Source organism: Nicotiana tabacum, unplaced genomic scaffold, assembly GCF_000715075.1.
Source record: "Nicotiana tabacum cultivar K326 unplaced genomic scaffold, ASM71507v2 Un00006, whole genome shotgun sequence".
Classification (NCBI taxonomy): Eukaryota; Viridiplantae; Streptophyta; class Magnoliopsida; order Solanales; family Solanaceae; genus Nicotiana; species Nicotiana tabacum.
This window is the reverse complement of record NW_027438244.1, coordinates 1,162,038-1,181,980: the sequence shown is the minus strand read 5'-3', so window position 1 is coordinate 1,181,980 and position 19,943 is coordinate 1,162,038. Positions and strand designations below refer to the sequence as shown.

The 19,943-nt window shown below is 38.4% G+C and overlaps 3 protein-coding genes across 5 annotated transcripts; 1 reads left to right on the top strand and 2 right to left on the bottom strand.

Moving 5' to 3' along the window:
• Positions 1 to 1,628: 1,628 nt before the first annotated feature.
• LOC107794878 (uncharacterized) lies at positions 1,629 to 3,283 on the bottom strand. The gene is made up of 3 exons (XM_075248634.1): positions 2,797 to 3,283; positions 2,044 to 2,540; positions 1,629 to 1,841 (listed from the first exon to the last, which is right to left on the bottom strand). The coding sequence occupies exons 1-3, from the start codon at positions 3,281 to 3,283 to the stop codon at positions 1,629 to 1,631; spliced, it is 1,197 nt and encodes a 398-aa protein (XP_075104735.1).
• Positions 3,284 to 4,155: 872 nt separating this feature from the next.
• LOC107794877 ((-)-alpha-terpineol synthase-like) lies at positions 4,156 to 10,973 on the top strand. The gene is made up of 7 exons (XM_016617423.2): positions 4,156 to 4,935; positions 5,205 to 5,481; positions 5,980 to 6,358; positions 6,648 to 6,866; positions 7,144 to 7,282; positions 7,387 to 7,635; positions 7,728 to 10,973. Exons 1-7 carry the CDS (start codon positions 4,759 to 4,761, stop codon positions 8,022 to 8,024), a joined length of 1,737 nt encoding a protein of 578 aa, XP_016472909.1. The 5' UTR covers positions 4,156 to 4,758; the 3' UTR covers positions 8,025 to 10,973.
• LOC107794876 (uncharacterized) lies at positions 8,182 to 19,739 on the bottom strand. 3 transcript variants are annotated; one of them, XM_075248630.1, is made up of 4 exons: positions 19,507 to 19,661; positions 14,398 to 14,660; positions 11,611 to 11,779; positions 8,182 to 11,487 (listed from the first exon to the last, which is right to left on the bottom strand). In XM_075248630.1, the coding sequence occupies exons 3-4, from the start codon at positions 11,723 to 11,725 to the stop codon at positions 8,549 to 8,551; spliced, it is 3,054 nt and encodes a 1,017-aa protein (XP_075104731.1). In that variant the 5' UTR covers positions 11,726 to 11,779; positions 14,398 to 14,660; positions 19,507 to 19,661; the 3' UTR covers positions 8,182 to 8,548. The 3 variants fall into 3 exon arrangements, with proteins under 3 accessions (XP_075104731.1, XP_075104732.1, XP_075104730.1); XM_075248631.1 differs by having other exon boundaries at positions 14,398 to 14,610; positions 19,507 to 19,651; XM_075248629.1 differs by lacking the exon at positions 14,398 to 14,660 and having other exon boundaries at positions 19,507 to 19,739.
• Positions 19,740 to 19,943: the final 204 nt, after the last annotated feature.

The following is a 19,943-nucleotide window of genomic DNA, read 5'->3' as shown; positions in this document are numbered from 1 at the left end:
TTAAAAAATTTACAATGGATAATTTATTGCGACAATAAGTTAACCTAAATAAACATGAACTTGCGAAAGATGTAGTATTTTAATAATACTCACTCCAGTCCATATTATATGTATTTTAAGACTGGTGTACACTATTTAAGAAAGTCATTTAACATAGCTTTAATTATATGAGAATTCTAAGTTATCAAATTTTCTCTTTTTAAACATTTCAATAAATTACCACTCTACTAATTGAACCAGTAAGGATGGATTTTAAGGAAAAGAATAATAAATGATTTTTTTTTTTATAAACATCAAATATTACGAAACAAAATTAGTATTTTGGAATCATAAGTAATACTTACTTTATAAAATATCTTAAAACATCTTGAAACGGAAATAAAGTCATGAAAATGAATTCGGGGGATTAGTTCAGTGATTTGAAAAGAATAGCTTCAGAGATGCAGAATATTTGAGTTGACGGTAACTGCAGAATAGTATCGTGGGGCGGGATCGGAGGCCGGGGGATCCGGGGGTAAAAACGAAGTTGATAATACCTTCAATAACCTTAGAAGAAGTCGCTAATTAAGTAAAGTATAAACTCTGGTTGAGAATCTTGAGATCACTATCGGAATTTGAGAAAATAAATGGAGTACCAGGTAATGTGCTAAAGTACCAATTGATACTCTCTGTCGGTTGACTCGTATAATTAGCGCTAACAAATCTTACTACTCCCCCGTTCGTTCTTGGTTGTCCACTTTTCACTTTGTATTCCTTCCATATATTTTTCAATTTTACCTATAATAATGATAGCATTTTTAAAAGTTTTGAAAAATAATTTAGAAATAAATAGTTAATGATGAGGATAAAACAAGAAAAAAAAAATATTTTTTTCTTGATTTAGTATAATGGATAAATAAAAATAAAAATATATTTTTAGTCTAATTGACAAGTAAAAGTGAACGGAGGGAGTATTATATCAACTAATAAGGTCAAACTCATAGACCGCACCCTATGCTTGTTGGATATATACTTACCTTTTAATACCTAAACTCGAACCAGTACCTATTAGACATTCAAATCTTAATGAACTCGCAATTGGACTAGCCGTCTAGGAGTAGAAATTATTATTATTGTCGTGGTATGGTATCTGGCATGGATTGAAGAAAAAATTGATTAATATACTTGAAATGTACCAATTAGTTATTAGAGAGAACAAGACATATAGTCAAATGAATTTGCATTTTCAGAAGTTATGAATGTTATTGTTTACCCTAAAAAATGGATAACAATTGAATTTATATGCGGTTTTAAAGATATGTGGGTTAATTCAATACGAATGATTAATAGCGTTAGATTAAACAAATAAAAAACGTAATAGATGACCAAATCAATGATAAGGGTGATTCCGAGCTCGGTTGATGGCTCGATGAAGAACCTGTCCTCGATTCCAAGCTAATACTTATGAAGAACTTAAGAACAAGAAATAAGAACTTTGAACAACAAAGAGAATTGGAATAAATTACCTTGATATGCGTGTTACAATGTGCCTAATGAATAGTTTGTTTCCTCTTTATGTAGTAGATGAGTTTCACCCTAAGTACAATTCTAAAAAAGAATAAAAATCTTTCTTTATGTTAATCACTGATTCACTGATGATACGGGCCGAGATTTACGACGTAACGTCCGGTTACGCCGTGAGATCTCTGTAAACTGTTTTGATCCCTCCCAGTGTGGGGAACTTCAATGCCTGGTGTAGAGTCAAGGGTATTGCCCTCATGTTGTGAATCCATGACCTTCTGAATATAGCGTTGTATCTCATATCCCCCTCGATGACGTAGAACTTCGTCTTTTGAATGGTTCTGGAAGTGTTCAACGACAGGGTTATCTCCCCTTTAGCAGTTTCACATGCCATCTTGAATCCGTTTAAGACCCGGACAGCGGGCACTATTTGGCCTTGTAAACCCAGGTGCTCTATGACCTCGATCTGATGATATTGGCCGAGTTACCTGAATCAATCAACACACGCTTAACTTGAGATTTATTTACGAGTACAGAAATTACCAGGGCATCGTTATGAGGTTGCATGATGCCTTCAGTGTCTTCATCATTGAAAAAGATGGTCCCTTCCGGCATGTAATCTCTGGTTCGATTTTCCCTTGTAAAGGACACCTTAGTGCACTTTAGTATTGGCCCATGTGGGATGTCGACTCCACCTATGATCATGTTGATGATGTGCTGAGGTTCCTCTTGCTCAGTCTCCTTGTTGGAGTCCCTATTCCTGAAGTGAGTTTTTGGTCGATCACTTATAAACTCTCGGAGGTGTCCGTTATTGAATAACCAGGCTACTTCTTCTCTTAGTTGTCGGCAGTCTTTGGTCCTGTGGCCGTGGGTGCCATGATACTTACACATCAGGTTGGGGTATCTTTGGGCAGGATCGGACTGCAATGGCTGAGGCCACTTGCTATCTTTTGATGTGTCCGATGACTGATACGATGCCGGCAACATTGACGCTGAAGTTATGCTCTGATAACCTTGGTGCCTCTCTGGCCCCGATTGGCCTGTCACAATCGTTTTTACTCATAAGTCCTCGGTTATTATGACCTCGGTCGCTTCTTTTTTCATTCCTTGCTGGGTTGCATCTGGATTCACTGCCCCTTCGATCTCCGTTATACGGTTGGTGCCAATCTCTGCTCTGTCTTGGTTCACGATCGACGTCTCATTTAGACCTATCATTAGTTCTGACGGGATACACGGACCTAGAGGGGGGGCCGAGCTGATCATCCTCCACTCTGATTTTCAATTGGTACATGTTACGGATGTTAGCCCAAGTTAGCGCCACGTACTCTATCAAATTCCGTTTCAGTTGCTGTGAAGCCAAAGAGCTTTGGGAGTTGAGTCCTTGAGTCAATGCTTGAATAGCCCAATCGTGCGCAACCCGGGGCAAATCCATCATTTCAATTTGAAACATCGACATGAACTCCCTAATCATTTCGTTATCTCCTTGGTTGACTTTAAAGAGGTCTGATTTTCTGGTCTCAACTTTGATGGCCCCGGCATGAGCTTTTACGAAGGTATCCGCAAGCATGGCAAACGAATCAATGGAATTAGGGGGCAGGTTGTGATACCATATCATTGCTCCTTTAGACAGGGTTTCCCCGAACATTTTTAGGAGAACCGACTCGATTTCGTCATCTTCCAAGTTATTTCCCTTGATTGCACACGTGTAGGAGGTCACGTGTTCATTCAGATCCGTTGTCCCGTTATACGTTGGAATTTCGAGCATACGGAACTTCTTTGGCATCGGTTTCAGAGCTGCACTCAGAGGGAAAGGTTTTTGGATGAACTTCTTAGAATCCAAGCCTTTCAATATCGTGGGTGCTCCTTGGATTTGATCAACCCTGGAGTTATAGGTCTCCACGTTGTTGTCGTTGGCTTCGATTTTCTTTTCTCCTGATTACACCTGTTTTGTCAGTTCCTCAAGCATCTTTATTATCTCAGGATTGGTCTCGGGTTTAACTTCGCCGGCCTTTCTGTGGTCGGTTCATTTCTGCGAGTATTTTTCGGGGATGGTTCGGGCTCAACTCTGCAGGGAGCGCGGCTTTGGTTCTGCAACTGGGCTATCGTTGCCTGTTGAGCCTGTGTAACATTTCGTAGATGCAACTCCATTGGGGTAAATATGGGGCACATCGTTGCTGGGCACTACATGGTTGTTCTCACCATGGTGGCCAGACTCAACATCAACGCTCAAATGGGCACATTAAGAGTTCGACATTTTTACTTGACCTGAAATTAAAATCTCAAAGAACAAGTGTAAAATAGAGTGCGTTATGAAAATTTGTATTAAATTATCACTATTATCCGTAGCCCCACGGTGGGTGCCAAACTGTCTACCTTAAAAAACGGATAACAATTAATTTATATGTGTTTTTAAGGATATGTGGATTAATTCAATACGAATGATTAATAGCGTTAGATTAAACAAATAAAAAACGTAATAGATGACCAAACAAATTATAAGGGTGATTTCGAGCTCGGTTGATAGTTAGATGAAGCACATGCCCTCGATTCCAAGCTTATACTTGCGAAAAACTTAAGAACAAGAGATAAGAACGTTGAACAACAAAGAGAATTGGAATAAATTGCCTTGATATGTGTATTACAATGTGCCTAATGAATAGTTAGTTTCCTCTTTATATAGTAGGGGAGTTTCACCCTAAGTACAATTCTAAAAAAGGATAAAAATCTTTCTTTATGCTAATCACTGATTCACTGCTGATACGTGCCAAGATTTACGCCGTGACATCCGGCTGGGCATGGATGTCACGGCTCTTTGTTAGTCGTGTTCGGCCGTTTGGTAGTGCTCTCCGAAGTTGAGGGATTCAAACCGGACCCGGGAGACGTGGCCCCGATGCTTCCGAGGGCAGATGCTTTGCTCGATCCCCGATGCGAAAGGTTTTTCGCCCAGATTCCGATTCCTTATGATCACGTTCCAGTCCCGTTTGTCTTACCGGGAAATCGAGATGTTCAACGGGTCCGATTTTACCCGTATACAGATATAAAGAAAACTGTTGTTAGAATAATGATGTCTATAGAATACAACATAGAAAAGAGTATCAAGTAAATGAATGCGGAGGGTGTATATTTTTACCGCATGGCATGTAAGAGTTGAAATAAAAAGAGGGAAAAGATTTATCGGATTCTCTTTTTTATGCTCTTGAGTTGATGTAATCACGGATGTGATTAATTTTTATTGCAAAATTAAGGTTTGATATTCTAATGTTGACAAGTGTATTATTTGGGCGTACAATCCGTAGAGTTACTTTACTTGTCATGTGCTATAAAAGCTGGATTTGTTGCTCACTTTTCCTAACAATGGATCTTAGGAGGTCAGGAAACTACAAACCTAGCATTTGGGAAGATGGATATGTCCAATCACGAGCTACATTTTACGCTGTAAGTCCGAATTAAGAAAAAAAAATATAGTTAGCTGCTAATCTTCTGTCTTTGTATATTTTCTAACTAATTTAACATATATACACAAACAGTATTTCCTTAACAAGCTATTTACTGCGCTTCTCTTATATTACTAAATAGGATAATATATATACTGACACTGACCTATTGTATAAAAAATTGTACACTGTCAATACATCGAAGCTAAACCCTTGTGAGAAAACTAAGTGTATATTATCAACTGATGGAACAACTTCTTTATCAAGCAGGAAGAGAAACATTATGAACGAGCTGCCGGACTAAAAGAAGAGGTGAGGAGAATGCTAGAGAAAACGATCCACCCATTGGAACTACTTGAGCTCGTTGACATTTTGCAAAGACTTGGTTTGTCCTATCACTTTGAGGAAGAAATTGATAGAGTTTTGAAGCAAATGTACGTTAATTTTTGTACTACAAATAGAAATGATGGGCAGAAGAGCGAAGATTTGTATGCTACAGCTCTAGAATTTCGACTCCTTAGACAAGAGGGCTATCACGTCCCTCAAGGTACTTCAAAATTTTCTCTACGTTTACTTTTACCGATTTCATCTAATAATTTATAATGCTGTTTACTTAGTCCCCCGAATCCATCTCAGGAGAACTTAACCAAAAAAGATAAATTAATTTTTTTTTCTTTTAAAGAAAGAACAACATAATTGTAGCGAGCATAAAGTTTTTGCACATATCTTCTTGCATGCACTACAAGAAAAATGAGATGGTCTTACGTGTCGGACAATATCTAAAGAGTCTTTTGAGAGTCGGCAGTAAAAGTCCGTTTCCCGTAGTTAATTGACACTATATCACTTAAAAATTACACTTTGTCGATAAGTAAAAAAAATTGTATAATTACTATATATATTGAATTTTCTTGACCTTTTCGTTTATTGACCTCTTTATATTTTAATTTTCCTTAGTGGAAATCTCAGCTCTGCCATTAATAGCAAGTAATTTAAGATAGCATGTTTTTATGTTTGTTCTTATGTAGATTCCTTTCTTCTTTTCCAGAGATGTTTTACGCTTTCATGGATAAGGAAGGGAAGTTCAAAACAAGCCTTGTTGTGGATACTAACGGACTGCTGAGTTTGTATGAAGCTTGCTATCTTTGTATGGAAGGTGAAAGCATTTTGGAAATAGCTCGAGATTTCACCACTCATTTTCTCACGGAAAGCCTTAACAAGAAGACAGATAAGAATCTTGCTGAGCAAGTAAGCCATGCTTTAGAAATGCCTTTACATTGGAGGATGCAGAGGCTAGAAGCAAGATGGTTTATAGAAGAAGTTTATCACAAAAGAGAGAACATGAATCCTCTTATACTTGAACTTGCAAAGTTGGACTACAACATGGTACAAGCTACATACTTGGAGGAACTAAAACAAATGTCAAGGTGAGATGGCGTTGCGTACGTTAAAGATTGCGTACGTTAAAGAGGCAGATACAGAATTTAGACATTATAGGTTATAAGTTGAGAGAGTGAGTATTGATATGGATATCCAACTATATATGCTTCTCTATCGAACCTGCAAACTCATGGCTAGATCCATCACTGTGGACATGACTTTGGAAGTGGCACACTGTTGAATACACACAAAATACGATTTAATTTTGGTATACTAAAATATTTTCAATCCTGAAAACTTTACTTGAAGATATGTTTTAATCTGATTATAATGCAGGTGGGATAAGAACATTAAACTTGTTAAAAAGATGAGCTTTGTTAGGGACAGATTGGTGGAGGGCTTTTTATGGGCTGTTGGTTTCACTCCTAATCCTCAGTTTGGATACTGCCGAAAGTTTTCAACAAAGCTTTCTGTATTCCTCACAACAATTGATGACATCTATGATGTTTATGGCACCATGGATGAACTTGAGCTTTTCACTGATATTGTTGACAGGTTAGTCCACATACTTTAGGCCTTTTTCCTCTTATCCCAATTCTTATAACCGTCCATAATAAGTAAGATAAATAGCCTAGAAAATTAAACAAGTTACCTCCTACTACAACCTAAAATACATTGATAGTGTGAAAATTCATTACACTGTCAGCGTATATAAGTTAGATCCTTTTTTCCCCTTTATTTGGATGGTCAAGGGGGTAGACTGGACTGGAATAGAATATCGAATTTATTTATGATGAGGGGCATATACTTATTGTGGTTACATGTTCTGAAGATGGGACATCAATGCAATAGAGCGACTACCTGACTACATGAAAATCTGCTTCCTAGCTCTCTTCAACTCCATGAATGAACTGGCTTATGATATTCTCAAAGAACAAGGCTTCAGCATAATTTCACATATAAGGAAGCAGGTAGCAATTTTTTCTTCCCAGTAATTTATCTTGAATTTCTCATCTCCTCCTCTTCATTCTTACTGACTTATACATTTGACATTTTTTGGTACCAAATATTTCAGTGGGCTAACCTATGTAAAGCCTACTTACTGGAAGTGAAGTGGTACCAGAGTAGATACACACCAAGCTTGAATGAGTTCCTGAGAAATGCATGGATAACAAACACTGGTCCTGTACTAATAATGCATGCTTATTTTTGCATCACAAACCCCATAAAGGAGGAGGAACTGGAATGCTTAAAGAATTATCCTGCTATTATTCAATCGCCTTCGCTAATTCTTCGTCTTGCAAATGACTTGGCAACTTCACCTGTAAGCTATGTTTATATACAATTTCTGTGCAAGGTCAGTAAGTTCTAGTATGATATGTTAAACAATTTTTTTTTTTTTTAACCTTTGTTCAGGATGAAATCAAGAAAGGGGATTATCTTAAATCAATCCACTGCTACATGCATGAGTCAGGAAGGTCTGAAGAAAATGCTCGAAACTATATAAAGCAATTAATTGATCAGACCTGGAAGAAGATGAACAAAGATATTCTAAGGGACAGCTCCTTCTCAAAGGATTTTAGAACAACTGCAATGAATCTTGCTAGGATTGCTCAATGCATGTACCAGCATGGAGATGGATTTGGAATTCCAGATCGTGAGACAAAGGATCGGATCCGCTCCTTGTTCTTTGAGCCCATTCCTCTTTCATGAAATGACATACTTCAATTTGCCTGTTTATACATGAAGCTCAATGTAAAAGAACTAAATATATAAGAATATCTGTTTTCTATATCCAGATACTTGTATGATGTCCTCCAGTAAATAAGGCCTTGGAAGAGCATGTATTGCAAGAAATAGTTAACCTGCATTTTCACGAATTTCCAACATTCTATAACAATGGAAGAAAAAAACTAAAAGAACAATCAAGTAGAATACAAGGATCCCCAGCCAAATCTAAATTTGGGGATGAAGTATTATAATCTCATTCTCAAAAAAAGGTTAAGAAAGAATAATTATACATGTCGCCATAGAAAGCAATATCATCAGGGCATTCAAATGGTTTATTATGTTTCCGGTTCTTCCAATAATTCACTAACTGAGCTCATCTATTGGAATGACTTAACCAGCGTACATGAGAAGTAGTACCTAGTCCATCATTCCAACTGTTGTCATGCTTATCGTTGGTTTATACCATGTAAAAACCTGTCCAGACACAGACTGTACCAGCTTCATTGTTATGAAGATAAAGCGTTCAACTTCTTTTCAAACATCTTAGCCTGTCGAAGGACGTCCAAGGCCTCTGCCTGCTTTCCAGAACGTTTCAAGTTTAATGCCTTCAATTTCTCTGCCTTTATTCGTTCTTCCAAGTGTTTTCTCTCATTGGAAGACTCATCAGATACACCTGCTTCAGATAGTTTTGGCTCTGGTCTTTCAAGGATTTGAGAGGCAATAGTGCCAGTCTTATCAGTATTCACAGTTATGTGTTTCTTTGTTTCCTGTCTTTCAGGGCCTCGGGATACAATAGTGGTATCTGCAATTCCAATTGCTTTTAAAGCAGAGAAAAGCTGAGGATCAAGAAAATCCTCAACACTGACATCCTCTGCTAAATTAGCTGTGGGATCAGAAGACCTCATTGTATCTTGCGAAGACACTTCTTCCAACTGGCTCTCAATAGCTTTTGCCAATTCAAATTCAGCATCGGCTTCTTCAGTCCTACCTTCCCTTCTTAACTTAAGTGCTTGTCGTTTGTGGCTGAGAGACTCCTGCTGCAATTTAAACCGATCACGTCCAGACAATGGCTTTGGACCTGAGCTTGGACTTACTTCTTTCTGTCCAACTTGAGATACATTAGGAACTTTGTTTGGACTAACTTCCTTTTGTCCAACATGCAAGGTAGTAGGACCGGCCGAGACTGTGGAACTACTAGTATCCAGAGTCTTTTCCTCCTCAAGGCGCTTCTCTAAAAGTTTTGCCTGTCGAAGTTCCTCCTTGGCTTCTGCCACTTTCCCTTCTCGCTTCAAGGCAACTGCTTTCCTCTTGCGAGCCAGTATATCTTGAGGAAGGGAATTTTGATCAAGCTGAGAATTAAGTTCCTGGGCAGATTTTGACTCAGAGATGCATGGTTTCTCATCTGACTGAGCGACCTCTTCTGGTTTCTCAGGAGTACGAGTAACTTTGCTTGCCATGTCCTCAATTGGGCTCTTTTGTGAACCAGATGGAGTAAACTGTGGGTTCTCAAGGGAAGAACCGATAGCTTTAAGTTCTTTCTGCTCATCTGACTCAGTTGGAACTCTGTTAGACATAGATTCTTCAATTTCAGCTAATTGCTCTTCTAACAATTTAGCCGCTTTCAGCACTTCCTCTGCCTCCTCCGCCTCTCCTTGGCGTCTCAATGTGAGTGCCTTTCGTTTCAATCCCAGAAGTTCCCTCTGGATTTCACCTTTACTTTTGTTAGATGCTCGAGCTTGGATGTTACTCGTAGCTTCCTTAGTTAAGGAATCGCTAAGATGAGAAACATTATTTTTCCCTTGAAATGACGAAGATGGAACATTAGCTTTTTCATCATCCTGCCAGCCCAAATTATTAAGCAGTGAAAGATAAGTTGGGTCATGCAGGTCTTGATCTGTAACCTCTGCCTCTTCATCTCCAGCATCAATATCTGCAACACTTTCATCCAGCTTATTCCCAGCAATGGGCTCCACGGATTTTGGTGGATTATCAATATCTTCAATTTGCTTCTCAAGAATCTTGCCTTTATTCAATTCTTCTTCAGCCTCATCTAACCTTCCTTCCCTTCTTAAAGCAAGAGCCTTCTTTTTAATACTAAGAAGCTCTCTCTGGATCACTGATCTACTCTTTGGTGCTACTTTGTGCTCCTTGTCCTTCCTTTCAATGTACTTTCTAACATCCTGTTCACCATTATTTAGTTGTTCTTCAACTGAAGGAGAAAGTTCCTTCTGGATTGCCCCAGGTTGCTGTACCTTCATGTTAGTCTCCCGAGAAGCAGAACTGTCAAGCTCGCTCTCCAGTGTTTTTGCCCTCTTTAGAAGTTCCATTGCCTCCTTAGTATTACCAGCCCTTTTCTGGCTAAGGGCTTCTCTTTTCAGTGACTGAATTTCACTTAGTAACACTTCCCCATCAACAGGCTGGAATTGCTTTTCTGAAACCTCAGATTCAGCGGCATCTTCAGTCCAGCCCATTGATTTCAAGGCAGCTGCTATTTCTGGGTCATACATGTCATCATCAGTTACTTCAAAACTACCATGTGTACCAAGATCATCAGCAATTCCCAGAAGGTTGTCAAAATCATAACTAGAATCTGGTTTATATCCAGTAGATATATCATCAAATTTATCAGAATCCAGGCCACGTATTAAAGAAGAAAGCTCATCATCAGACTCTTCATCACCACCCAACAGTTCCTGCTCTTCTATTTGCTTTTCAAGAATTTTAGCCTTCTTCAATTCTTCTTTGGCTTCAGCAAGTTTCCCTTCCCGCTTCAACTCGAGTGCTTTTTTCTTATGAGCAATGACCTGTGACTTGTCAATTCCATGAGTTTTCTTTCCAGGATTGGTCTTTCCAGAAACTTCTCCAAGGAGCGCAGAAAGTTCACCCTCAAGGCTCATGGTTGCTGGCCTTTTGTCAGCAGTATGAAGATCCATATCTGACCATCCCAGTTCTCTGAGTTCAGAAGCAAGATCATCCTTCTCTTTGGTAATTTGAGGAGAGAGCTTATTTTTCCTACCAGACGCTTCGCGGTCATCAGCATCTTGCTGGATCTCAGCGACATTACTGGAAGATAATGCCCTTTTACGATTTTTCCTTAGAGAAATCTCCAAAGCAGCAGCCTGCCTTTCAAGTTCTTTACCCCTCTTAAAAGCCCTTAGCGCTTCTTCAGGCTTACCTGAAGCCTTTAGGGTTCGGTAATTCTTTTTTTCTTCCATCGCTTGCTGACGTAATTCTTCAGGCGTAGTGGATTCCATTTCAGCCTGCTGCTCAGTCTGATTAACGCTTCTGTTTCCAGCCTCATCTTTACTAGAATAATCTAGAACATTTGAACCAGACGCAGTGCTTGCTGACTGTTGATCAAGGGGAAAAACATCTGAGGCCGTTTCTTTTCCCAGAAGCTGATTTAAAGCTTCATCCTCACTCTTTGATGAAAGTCTTGAGCTCCCTGTGAGAGAAAACACTTGCATTTTAAAACAAGTAGTACTCATTTCTTTCTATTTGTACTATGCAATTAAGGTTCCAGCACAGTAACTATGAATGTAAGCATAACCAGTTATTTATACGGTACCTCCTTTCGCTCTATTTTTATGCCCATATCGCATTTCAAAACGTGCAGCTTCTTCTAATCTTTTGCAGGGTTCACATATACGCACCGGTGAGTCACCTTGTCCGCGTAACACCATTCTCTGCTGGGTACAACTATTGCAAAAAATGCCCCCGCACCTCCGGCAATGATGCTGAAATTTCATAGGCGAGAATCACAACATAAGTGAAAGACAACCGGACACCTATGGTATTCATATTTCCATTCAAACAAAGAGCAAGGAGACAGGAGCGTTGAAATAAAATCATCTCTATAGCCTTAGTAAGAAGGATACAAAAGATGATACTGATATATCAACGATACTAATGCAACAAATACCGTTATAAAAGAAAAGAACACTAAGGCAGAAAAAGAAGTCACAGCAGCAACTAAATTGTCATATGTAGAAACTTCAACATGTTATGTCTTAGAGAAATGGAATCATTTTAGGCGAGCCAAAAAAGCATGTCCTTAACTACTTTCTTCAGCTTCTACCCAATGCATTGCAACCTACTTTCACAGCCGAAAGAATGCCTAAAGCCCGCTATTGAAGAGGATTGGTTTTAGGCAGCAATATTCAAAAAGTTAAGATACTTCACAACAAAAGGCTAGACTACTAGACCAGTGTTGTGAAAAGCGCTCGCTTCAGCGCTTTAAGTGTGAAGCGAAGCGAGGCGGCCACTGTGTCGCTTCTGAAGGGTGAAGCGTAGCAGGTAGGTTGAAGCGTCCGCTTTTGCCAAAAAAGCGAGAAGCGCTAGCGAAGCGAGAAGCGCTAGCGAAGCGAGAAGCGCTAGCGAAGCGAGAAGCGACGGAAGCGCTCGCTTTTATCTTTTAAGTCACTAATAAATAAAAAAACTCAGTCTATTTTTACAAAATCAGCAAGCAGCAGAGCAAGCAGCGACTAGTGTTTCATTTTTAAAGCCCAGGTATGTTTGCAGCGACTAGGATTTCAATTTTCAAGCCTAGGTATGTTTTCTTCTTCTTCTTCAGTGCTTAAAATAGCAGCGAAATGCTGCCAAATTTTTTTTCCCCTTAAGTTCTTCTTTTTCTCATTCTCTTCTTATTATTTTCGTTTTAAGTCCTTAAAATTGCAGCGAAATGCTGCCATTTATTTTTTCCTTCAGTTCTTCATCTTTTGTTCTTAGTCTCACTGCCAATTTTTTTAGTATTGGCAGTTACATGTGTTGTATGCAGTTACATGTGTTGTCTATGCAGTATTTATTTTAATATTTTTCTTAATTCCGCTTCACTTCAAAAAAGCGAGTGTTTCGCTTCTCGCTTCTCGCTTCACGCTTTAAGCGAAAAGGGGCTTGTCGCTTTTCCTCGCTTCACGCTCTTCACAACATTGTACTAGACAAGCAATCCGCAAACACTTGTTTGGAAGCGGCAAGACAATTTCCAAGTCATAAAAAGTTCCAGGCCACAAGTGTGAACTTTGTTTGGAGAGTGAGATTAACCCTTGAGCTGAACCACTACTGAATAGTTTGAGAAGATAACCAAAATTGAGATATCCGAGAGGAGGAAACTGGGGAAAAGTTATGCAATATCTGGGCTATAATTGTCATAATTTGCTCTCAAAGTACATCACAAAGGAGAAGGTTCATTGTTTTTACAAGAAACAGCACCTGCTAACGTCCAATAAAGTGAAACCAAAAAGAAACAATTCAGCAATGGAATTTTAATTCCAGCTTTTCAAACAGGATTGACAGATGCCTCAATACAGCTGTAGCTTGACAGATGGTTTGAGAGTATGAATAGCACACAAAACAATGTCTATATATTTGGATTACTAGCTATGAGAAAGTTATAAACACTTTAAACTCAACTATTAAAAGTTCAAAAACACTTTAAAACCAATTAGTACTGTGGTGATAACCAAATGTATAGTAGCATATTTGTGGTCAAGAAATTCATTAGAGAAGCAAAATGAAGAACCTCTTGTTCTCCAATAAGGATAACTGCGCACAAGACCACAAGTGAATGAAAATTGTATATTGCAGATAATGAGGTAAGATATGTGGGGGGGGGGGGGGAAGAAACATAGATTCCCCATCTTCACACCCATAATGATTACTTTCTCGTCATATTATAGAAGATTTTTTTTTGTGCAAGTTTCGTAACATTAAAGAAGCTACATTGCAACTATTCTTGTCCAAATCCTATTCCAATTTATGTAACAATGAAATAGAAACGCATAAACTGTTTTTAACCAGGATGAAATAGATTGATTTCTGTGACGAACTTATTGCCTTTATGGTGTACCAATGCAACTCTAGAAAATTGGCTTTTCTGGCGAGAAACTCAAGGGAGGACTAGCATGAAATAGCTCCCATTAATGTGGCAAGTCAGGTCATTCATCTATATGTACAATACAATAGAGTTCTCAAATACAGAGAACTCTACTACCCGGTACCTATGTTGGTGGGAGGAAGCAGGTATCCCGTGGAATTAGTCGAGTCGCAAGCACGCTGGCCCAAACACCACTGCTATCAAAAAAATTAGAGTTCTCTACAAGATGCATTACTAACACCACGGCTATCAAAAAAATTAGAGTTCTTTACAAGGTGCATTACTAAGCACTTGAGGCATAAGGACATGCATTACCTAGAAGATGAGGCGGAGAAGTTTAATATTATCAGCTAATTGAGCTGGTCTAGAGAATATATAGAAGTTTATTAAAGATGTCCCCAAGCTGTAGTTAAAGTACACTAAAATATGCTTGAAATTGTAAATTCTTGCTCTCAATTCGTTGCAGAAAGAGGTTCTTACTACCTTGAAATAGGAGAACAATGAGTTATTGGGTTTGCCTTAATCTTTCTCTTGGGTGACTTTACTACCTTCGAAGGTCTCTGATATTCTTTCGAGCTTATTTCTTGTATAATGCATCCCGACAGATTGAGCGCTGCATTACCACTTTGGAGTACAATGGAAGCAGTAGCATGCTGCAGGTACTATTATTTTCTTCTTGGGAAGTAAGTGGTGGAGCTGGAACAAAGATAAAGATGCACTGAGCAAGCTTGTTCGCATCCAAAATTCTACACAAATCCAAGTGAGAGGATTCAGAAATCTAGAGCACACGAGCACTTCAGTCTTGCCACTAAACCAAAAAAATGAATCCCGTCATGTCTTTCCCGTTATCTCTCTTTTCTCTCAATAAACATGTTTATAGCAAAAATACCTCAATTGCCATGCTATTCAGTAACACATTTGGGACTATCAGCTATTTATTTCGAATTCAACAGAAGACCATTCGAATGAGAATAATATTTACAAGAGTTCTTCAGCAATATGAAACACCTTGCAACACACTAGAGTAAAGTACAAGATTAGACTCATTAGAGACATTCCGCTGTATGACAATTATCTCGGAAAGATGAGCATTTTCATTGGGTCATTAGACCCATATGATGACAAGATTAATATTTGCTGCTGGCCGCTGGGTACATCAAATGTTGAGATTGCACATGTTGCTCCCATTAGTATGTGTGATGCCCAATTGAAGAGCTTATGACAATCACTAAATTAAAGCTCTTATCAGGTACTTAGCAGTTAGTTGATATTAGAGCCTGGTGATCCTTTAAGATGCCAGATAAGAGAAGATATACTGTTACTCAAGTACAGAGGCGGATGTATAGGTTAGTTTATGGGGCACGTGAACCCATAGTCTCTCCGCAAAATTAGGTATTTTATGTAAGTACTTTTTAGAATTAGTCCAATATTATTTGTTGGCACCCACGCTACACAAAGGTTGAATGATGCATTTGGTTGAATACTGAGTTATTTACCCAACGGAACAAAGATCAATTCCCACTTAGTACTTTTTTTTCCTTTTTTATAGTGGTGCACCCATGTATTAAAAATTCTAGATTCGCCTCTGCTCAAGTGAACTCTACGTCGAAGTTAACCAAAGAGTACAATCAGGTGTCCATTCAAGATAATAATGCTTTTTATAATGATAGCGGTACTCGGGTCAGCTTGCGTGCATCTCGACTAATTCCACCGGGTATCTGTTACCTCCCGCACAGGTACCGGGTAACTCTAGCCACCAAGGCTTGGGCAGGTCGGAAGAAACCACCTTGTGTATTTTGTCTAACCTCGTGATTCTCGCCCATTTCATTGGCCACCAGGCCACACCCTTGGGTGCGGTAATAATGCTTATTAACCTCATCATCGCATTACTTGCAGTCTTACTCTTACCTTTTAAATCAAGACGTGCATCCAGGAAATCCAAGACCAAAGTTTTTGAGAGACACATCAAATGATGGATGATAACCTAGTTCTACATATCATAATAAATGATAACCAACTTTATTAATATTTGCTGTTGGCCGCTGGGTACATCAAATGTTGAGATTGCACATGTTACTCCCATTAGTATGTGTGATGCCCAATTGAAGAGCTTATGACAATCACTAAATTAAAGCTCTTATCAGGTACTTAGCAGTTAGTTGATATTAGAGCCTGGTGATCCTTTAAGATGCCAGATAAGAGAAGATATACTGTTACTCAAGTACAGAGGCGGATGTATAGGTTAGTTTATGGGGCACGTGAACCCATGGTCTCTCCGCAAAATTAGGTATTTTATGTAAGTACTTTTTAGAATTAGTCCAATATTATTTGTTGGCACCCACGCTACACAAAGGTTGAATGATGCATTTGGTTGAATACTGAGTTATTTACCCAACGGAACAAAGATCAATTCCCACTTAGTACTTTTTTTTCCAAAATTCTAGATTCGCCTCTGCTCAAGTGAACTCTACGTCGAAGTTAACCAAAGAGTACAATCAGGTGTCCATTCAAGATAATAATGCTTTTTTTAATGATAGCGGTACTCGGGCCAGCTTGCGTGCATCTCGACTAATTCCACCGGGTATCTGTTACCTCCCGCACAGGTACCGGGTAACTCTAGCCACCAAGACTTGGGCAGGTCGGAAGAAACCACCTTGTGTATTTTGTCTAACCTCGTGATTCTCGCCCATTTCATTGGCCACCAGGCCACACCCTTGGGTGCGGTAATAATGCTTATTAACCTCATCATCGCATTACTTGCAGTCTTCCTCTTACCTTTTAAATCAAGACGTGTATCCAGGAAATCCAAGACCAAAGTTTTTGAGAGACACATCAAATGATGGATGATAACCTAGTTCTACATATCATAATAAATGATAACCAACTTTATTAACCCCCCCACCCCCACCCCACAAAAAAAATGAATGATAACCAGTTGCACTTGATGACAAAGATTTCAAACAGAATAGACAAATCACGGCATTGTAGAAGTGCAAAGCCCCTAAAAGATAAAGAATAACCTTTGTATAATGTGTGTGCTCTAAATGACGACAAAAATAACTACGACTCAATTCCAAACAAGTTAGGGTCGGTTGTATAAATTCTCACTGACCATGCCACTCCATTTAAACTCAATAATAGTTCATTATATTTTCTACTGGCAAATAAATCTCATTCTCAACCAGGACTAAAATACTCTAGAAAACATAAGACCTAAAGTAAGCGTACTAAAATGACTAAACATAGTCGCAACTAATAGATATGGCCTACATAAATCTTTTTCTTCCATTTTACACTATGAGAGATTGCAGATCTTTTCGCGACATCTTCCTTCCATGTAATTCTAGGTCTACTTCGTTCTCTTTTAATACCTTCATTTACCATCGTTTCACACCTATAGACTGGTGCATTTGGAGGTCGACACAGGACATGACGAGCCATCTCAAGATCCTATATAATATTGGCATAGGAGGTACGTTCTACACCATGATTTCATAGAAGTTAAAAGAAAAATTAGTGAGGACATATCGGAAACGAAACTATGACAGCTGACACTAGAGGGTGACAAGTGACAATTCCTTGTCAGATGAAAAGGTTTCCCAGCTTCAAATTAAAGTAGAATATTTCTGCAAATATTTCTGCACAACTTATATGTAAGTACAAAGATTTGACCAACCCGGGCCTACTTATTTCCAGATGTGGAGAGTTGATAGAGAGAAGCTAGCTCTCGTCTAGCATAAAACTAAAAACGGAAAATAAGTACAGATTCAACCTTAAGCTTATGCAGCTCGCAGCTTACAACCCAAATAAATATACTTTTGCATAGAAGTATCCAGAACCAAAGAAGATGGTATTTCTAGCCTCATTATGGCTTGACACTGAAAATGGAAAATAAATAGAGATTCCGCCATAAGCTTATGCAGCTCACAGCTTACAATCAAAATCAATATACTTTTGCATAGAAGTATCCAGAACCGAATAAGATGGTATTTCTGGCCTCATTGTGGCTTGATTTCCTTTAACATTTTTCTTTCTTTGATAAGTGTTAAACATTTTATGAGCAAGCAGCAGCACTAAGAGCGTGCTAAAGAAGCTTTACAAACAGAGCAAGGCTCTAAGCAGATCCATGATATAATCGGTATTCGGTATCATAAAGCTAGCAAAAGGATTATATGGTTCTAGTTAATTCAGAATCATGATTGGGAAGAACCATATTAGAGAGCTACTGCTCTTTAACTAATTAAAGTTCCAAGTAGACTTTCAGATGCACTGAGTCATTAGTGCTATACTATTACTTCTAAGTTTTATTTTCCTACGTGCTTTCCTAGTGAGTTCATCCTTATAGTATCGTATTTTACTGAGGGTTGCATTGCCATTTAGGATTGTTCGATCATAACCAGAGTTATCTGTAAGATTTTCACGCTAAAGGCAGCTGAAACCAGGGTTGTGAAAAGCGGTTGCTTCCTCGCTTAAAGCGAGAAGCGAAGCGAGGCGACCCTATGACCGCTTCTGCTATATGAAGCGACTCAGGTAGGCAAAAGCGTGCGCTTCCCACTAAAAAGCGCGCTTCTCTGTTTTAAACACCTGCCAACCTATTTAATAAAAAAAGAAAGGTGTTCTTTTATTAAAACATACGACCAGCAGCAACAGAGAGAAAGAGGCGACTAGGGTTCCAAGTCTTGTACACTTTTCAACTTCAACATACGACCAGCAGCAACAGGTATGTGATTTCTTCTTCCTTCTTCTTCTTCTTCTTCTTTTTCTTTTTCTTTCACTGTTTCAGTGTCCAAATAGCAGCGAAATGCTGGCGAATTTTTTTTTTCCCTTCGGTTCTTCTTTCTCAGTCCTCTCCTCTTTGTTGAAATACTGCCCAGTTCTTCTTTCACTGTTGTTATGCTGCCCAGTATTTATTTTAATTTTATTTTTTAAATTCTGCTTCACTTCAAAAAAGAGAGCGCTTCGCTTCTCGCTTTAAGCGAAATGGGGGTTGTCGCTTTTCCTCGTTTCACGCTTTTCACAACACTGGCTGAAACCTCTAGTAAGCCTCCATTTTTATCGCAGTGGGGCTTCATAAGATTAAGTTAGATGCTCGAATTGGAACATAATAGCCTTAATAGAGCAAGGAAGTAAGGACAAATCTTATTCTCACTCCGTTACCAAACTTCCCAAATCATAGAATTATAATTAGAACACAAATCTATAACTCTTTTTTTAAAAGAAGAAAGTTAATTAGACAGATAGAGATGCTTCAACATAGAGCTGAGATTTTTGCTATCACTCCCCAATATATTATCAATTTAAACCTTACTCCAATTCCTAAATAAAGTAAAGTACAAAAAAGAAAAAACCCCGTGCCTAAACATTGAAAGGGGAAAGATAAAAAAGAGATGACATATGAATTCAATCAAAAACTTAAATTGATTGACTAAATATTTTAGGATCTAACATGTGATTATTCGACAATCAAACCCCATAATGATCAAAACTGTGAAACTTGGGATTTTGCGTAAAGTGTATCAAGAAAAATAATATTTTGTATAAAGGGTGACAAGAAAAAGTAACGAAAGTTGAAGAAATATTGGGAAATCAAACCTTGCGATTAAGGAAAGTGAACTGAGAAGAACATCCTTGACAATGAGATGCATCAACTACCCAATTACTCCCTCTCAGTGATGGCTTTGACGGCAATCCGATCTTCTCCAACATTTTTTAAGAAAAAGAAAATATAAGAAGAATCGCTGATTCCCTTTTTCCTCTGGAGTTTCGTCTTTGTTGAAAGCGAAGGAGAGGAAGTACGGCTGACCGAGACGACGACGTTCAAGAAATGATAGGAAAAGTAGGAATTAGAAGAAAAATCAAATACTAGTACTGGTAAATAGTAATACATGTAAAGCAACTTCACTAGTAATACATGTAAAGCAAAAGGTCGAACTTATTTTTAAACTAGTAAATTTGTCCGCACTTCGGACATCATAGAGAAATATAACAATTACTCTTCTTTTATAAAAAAGAAATCGATATCAAGATAA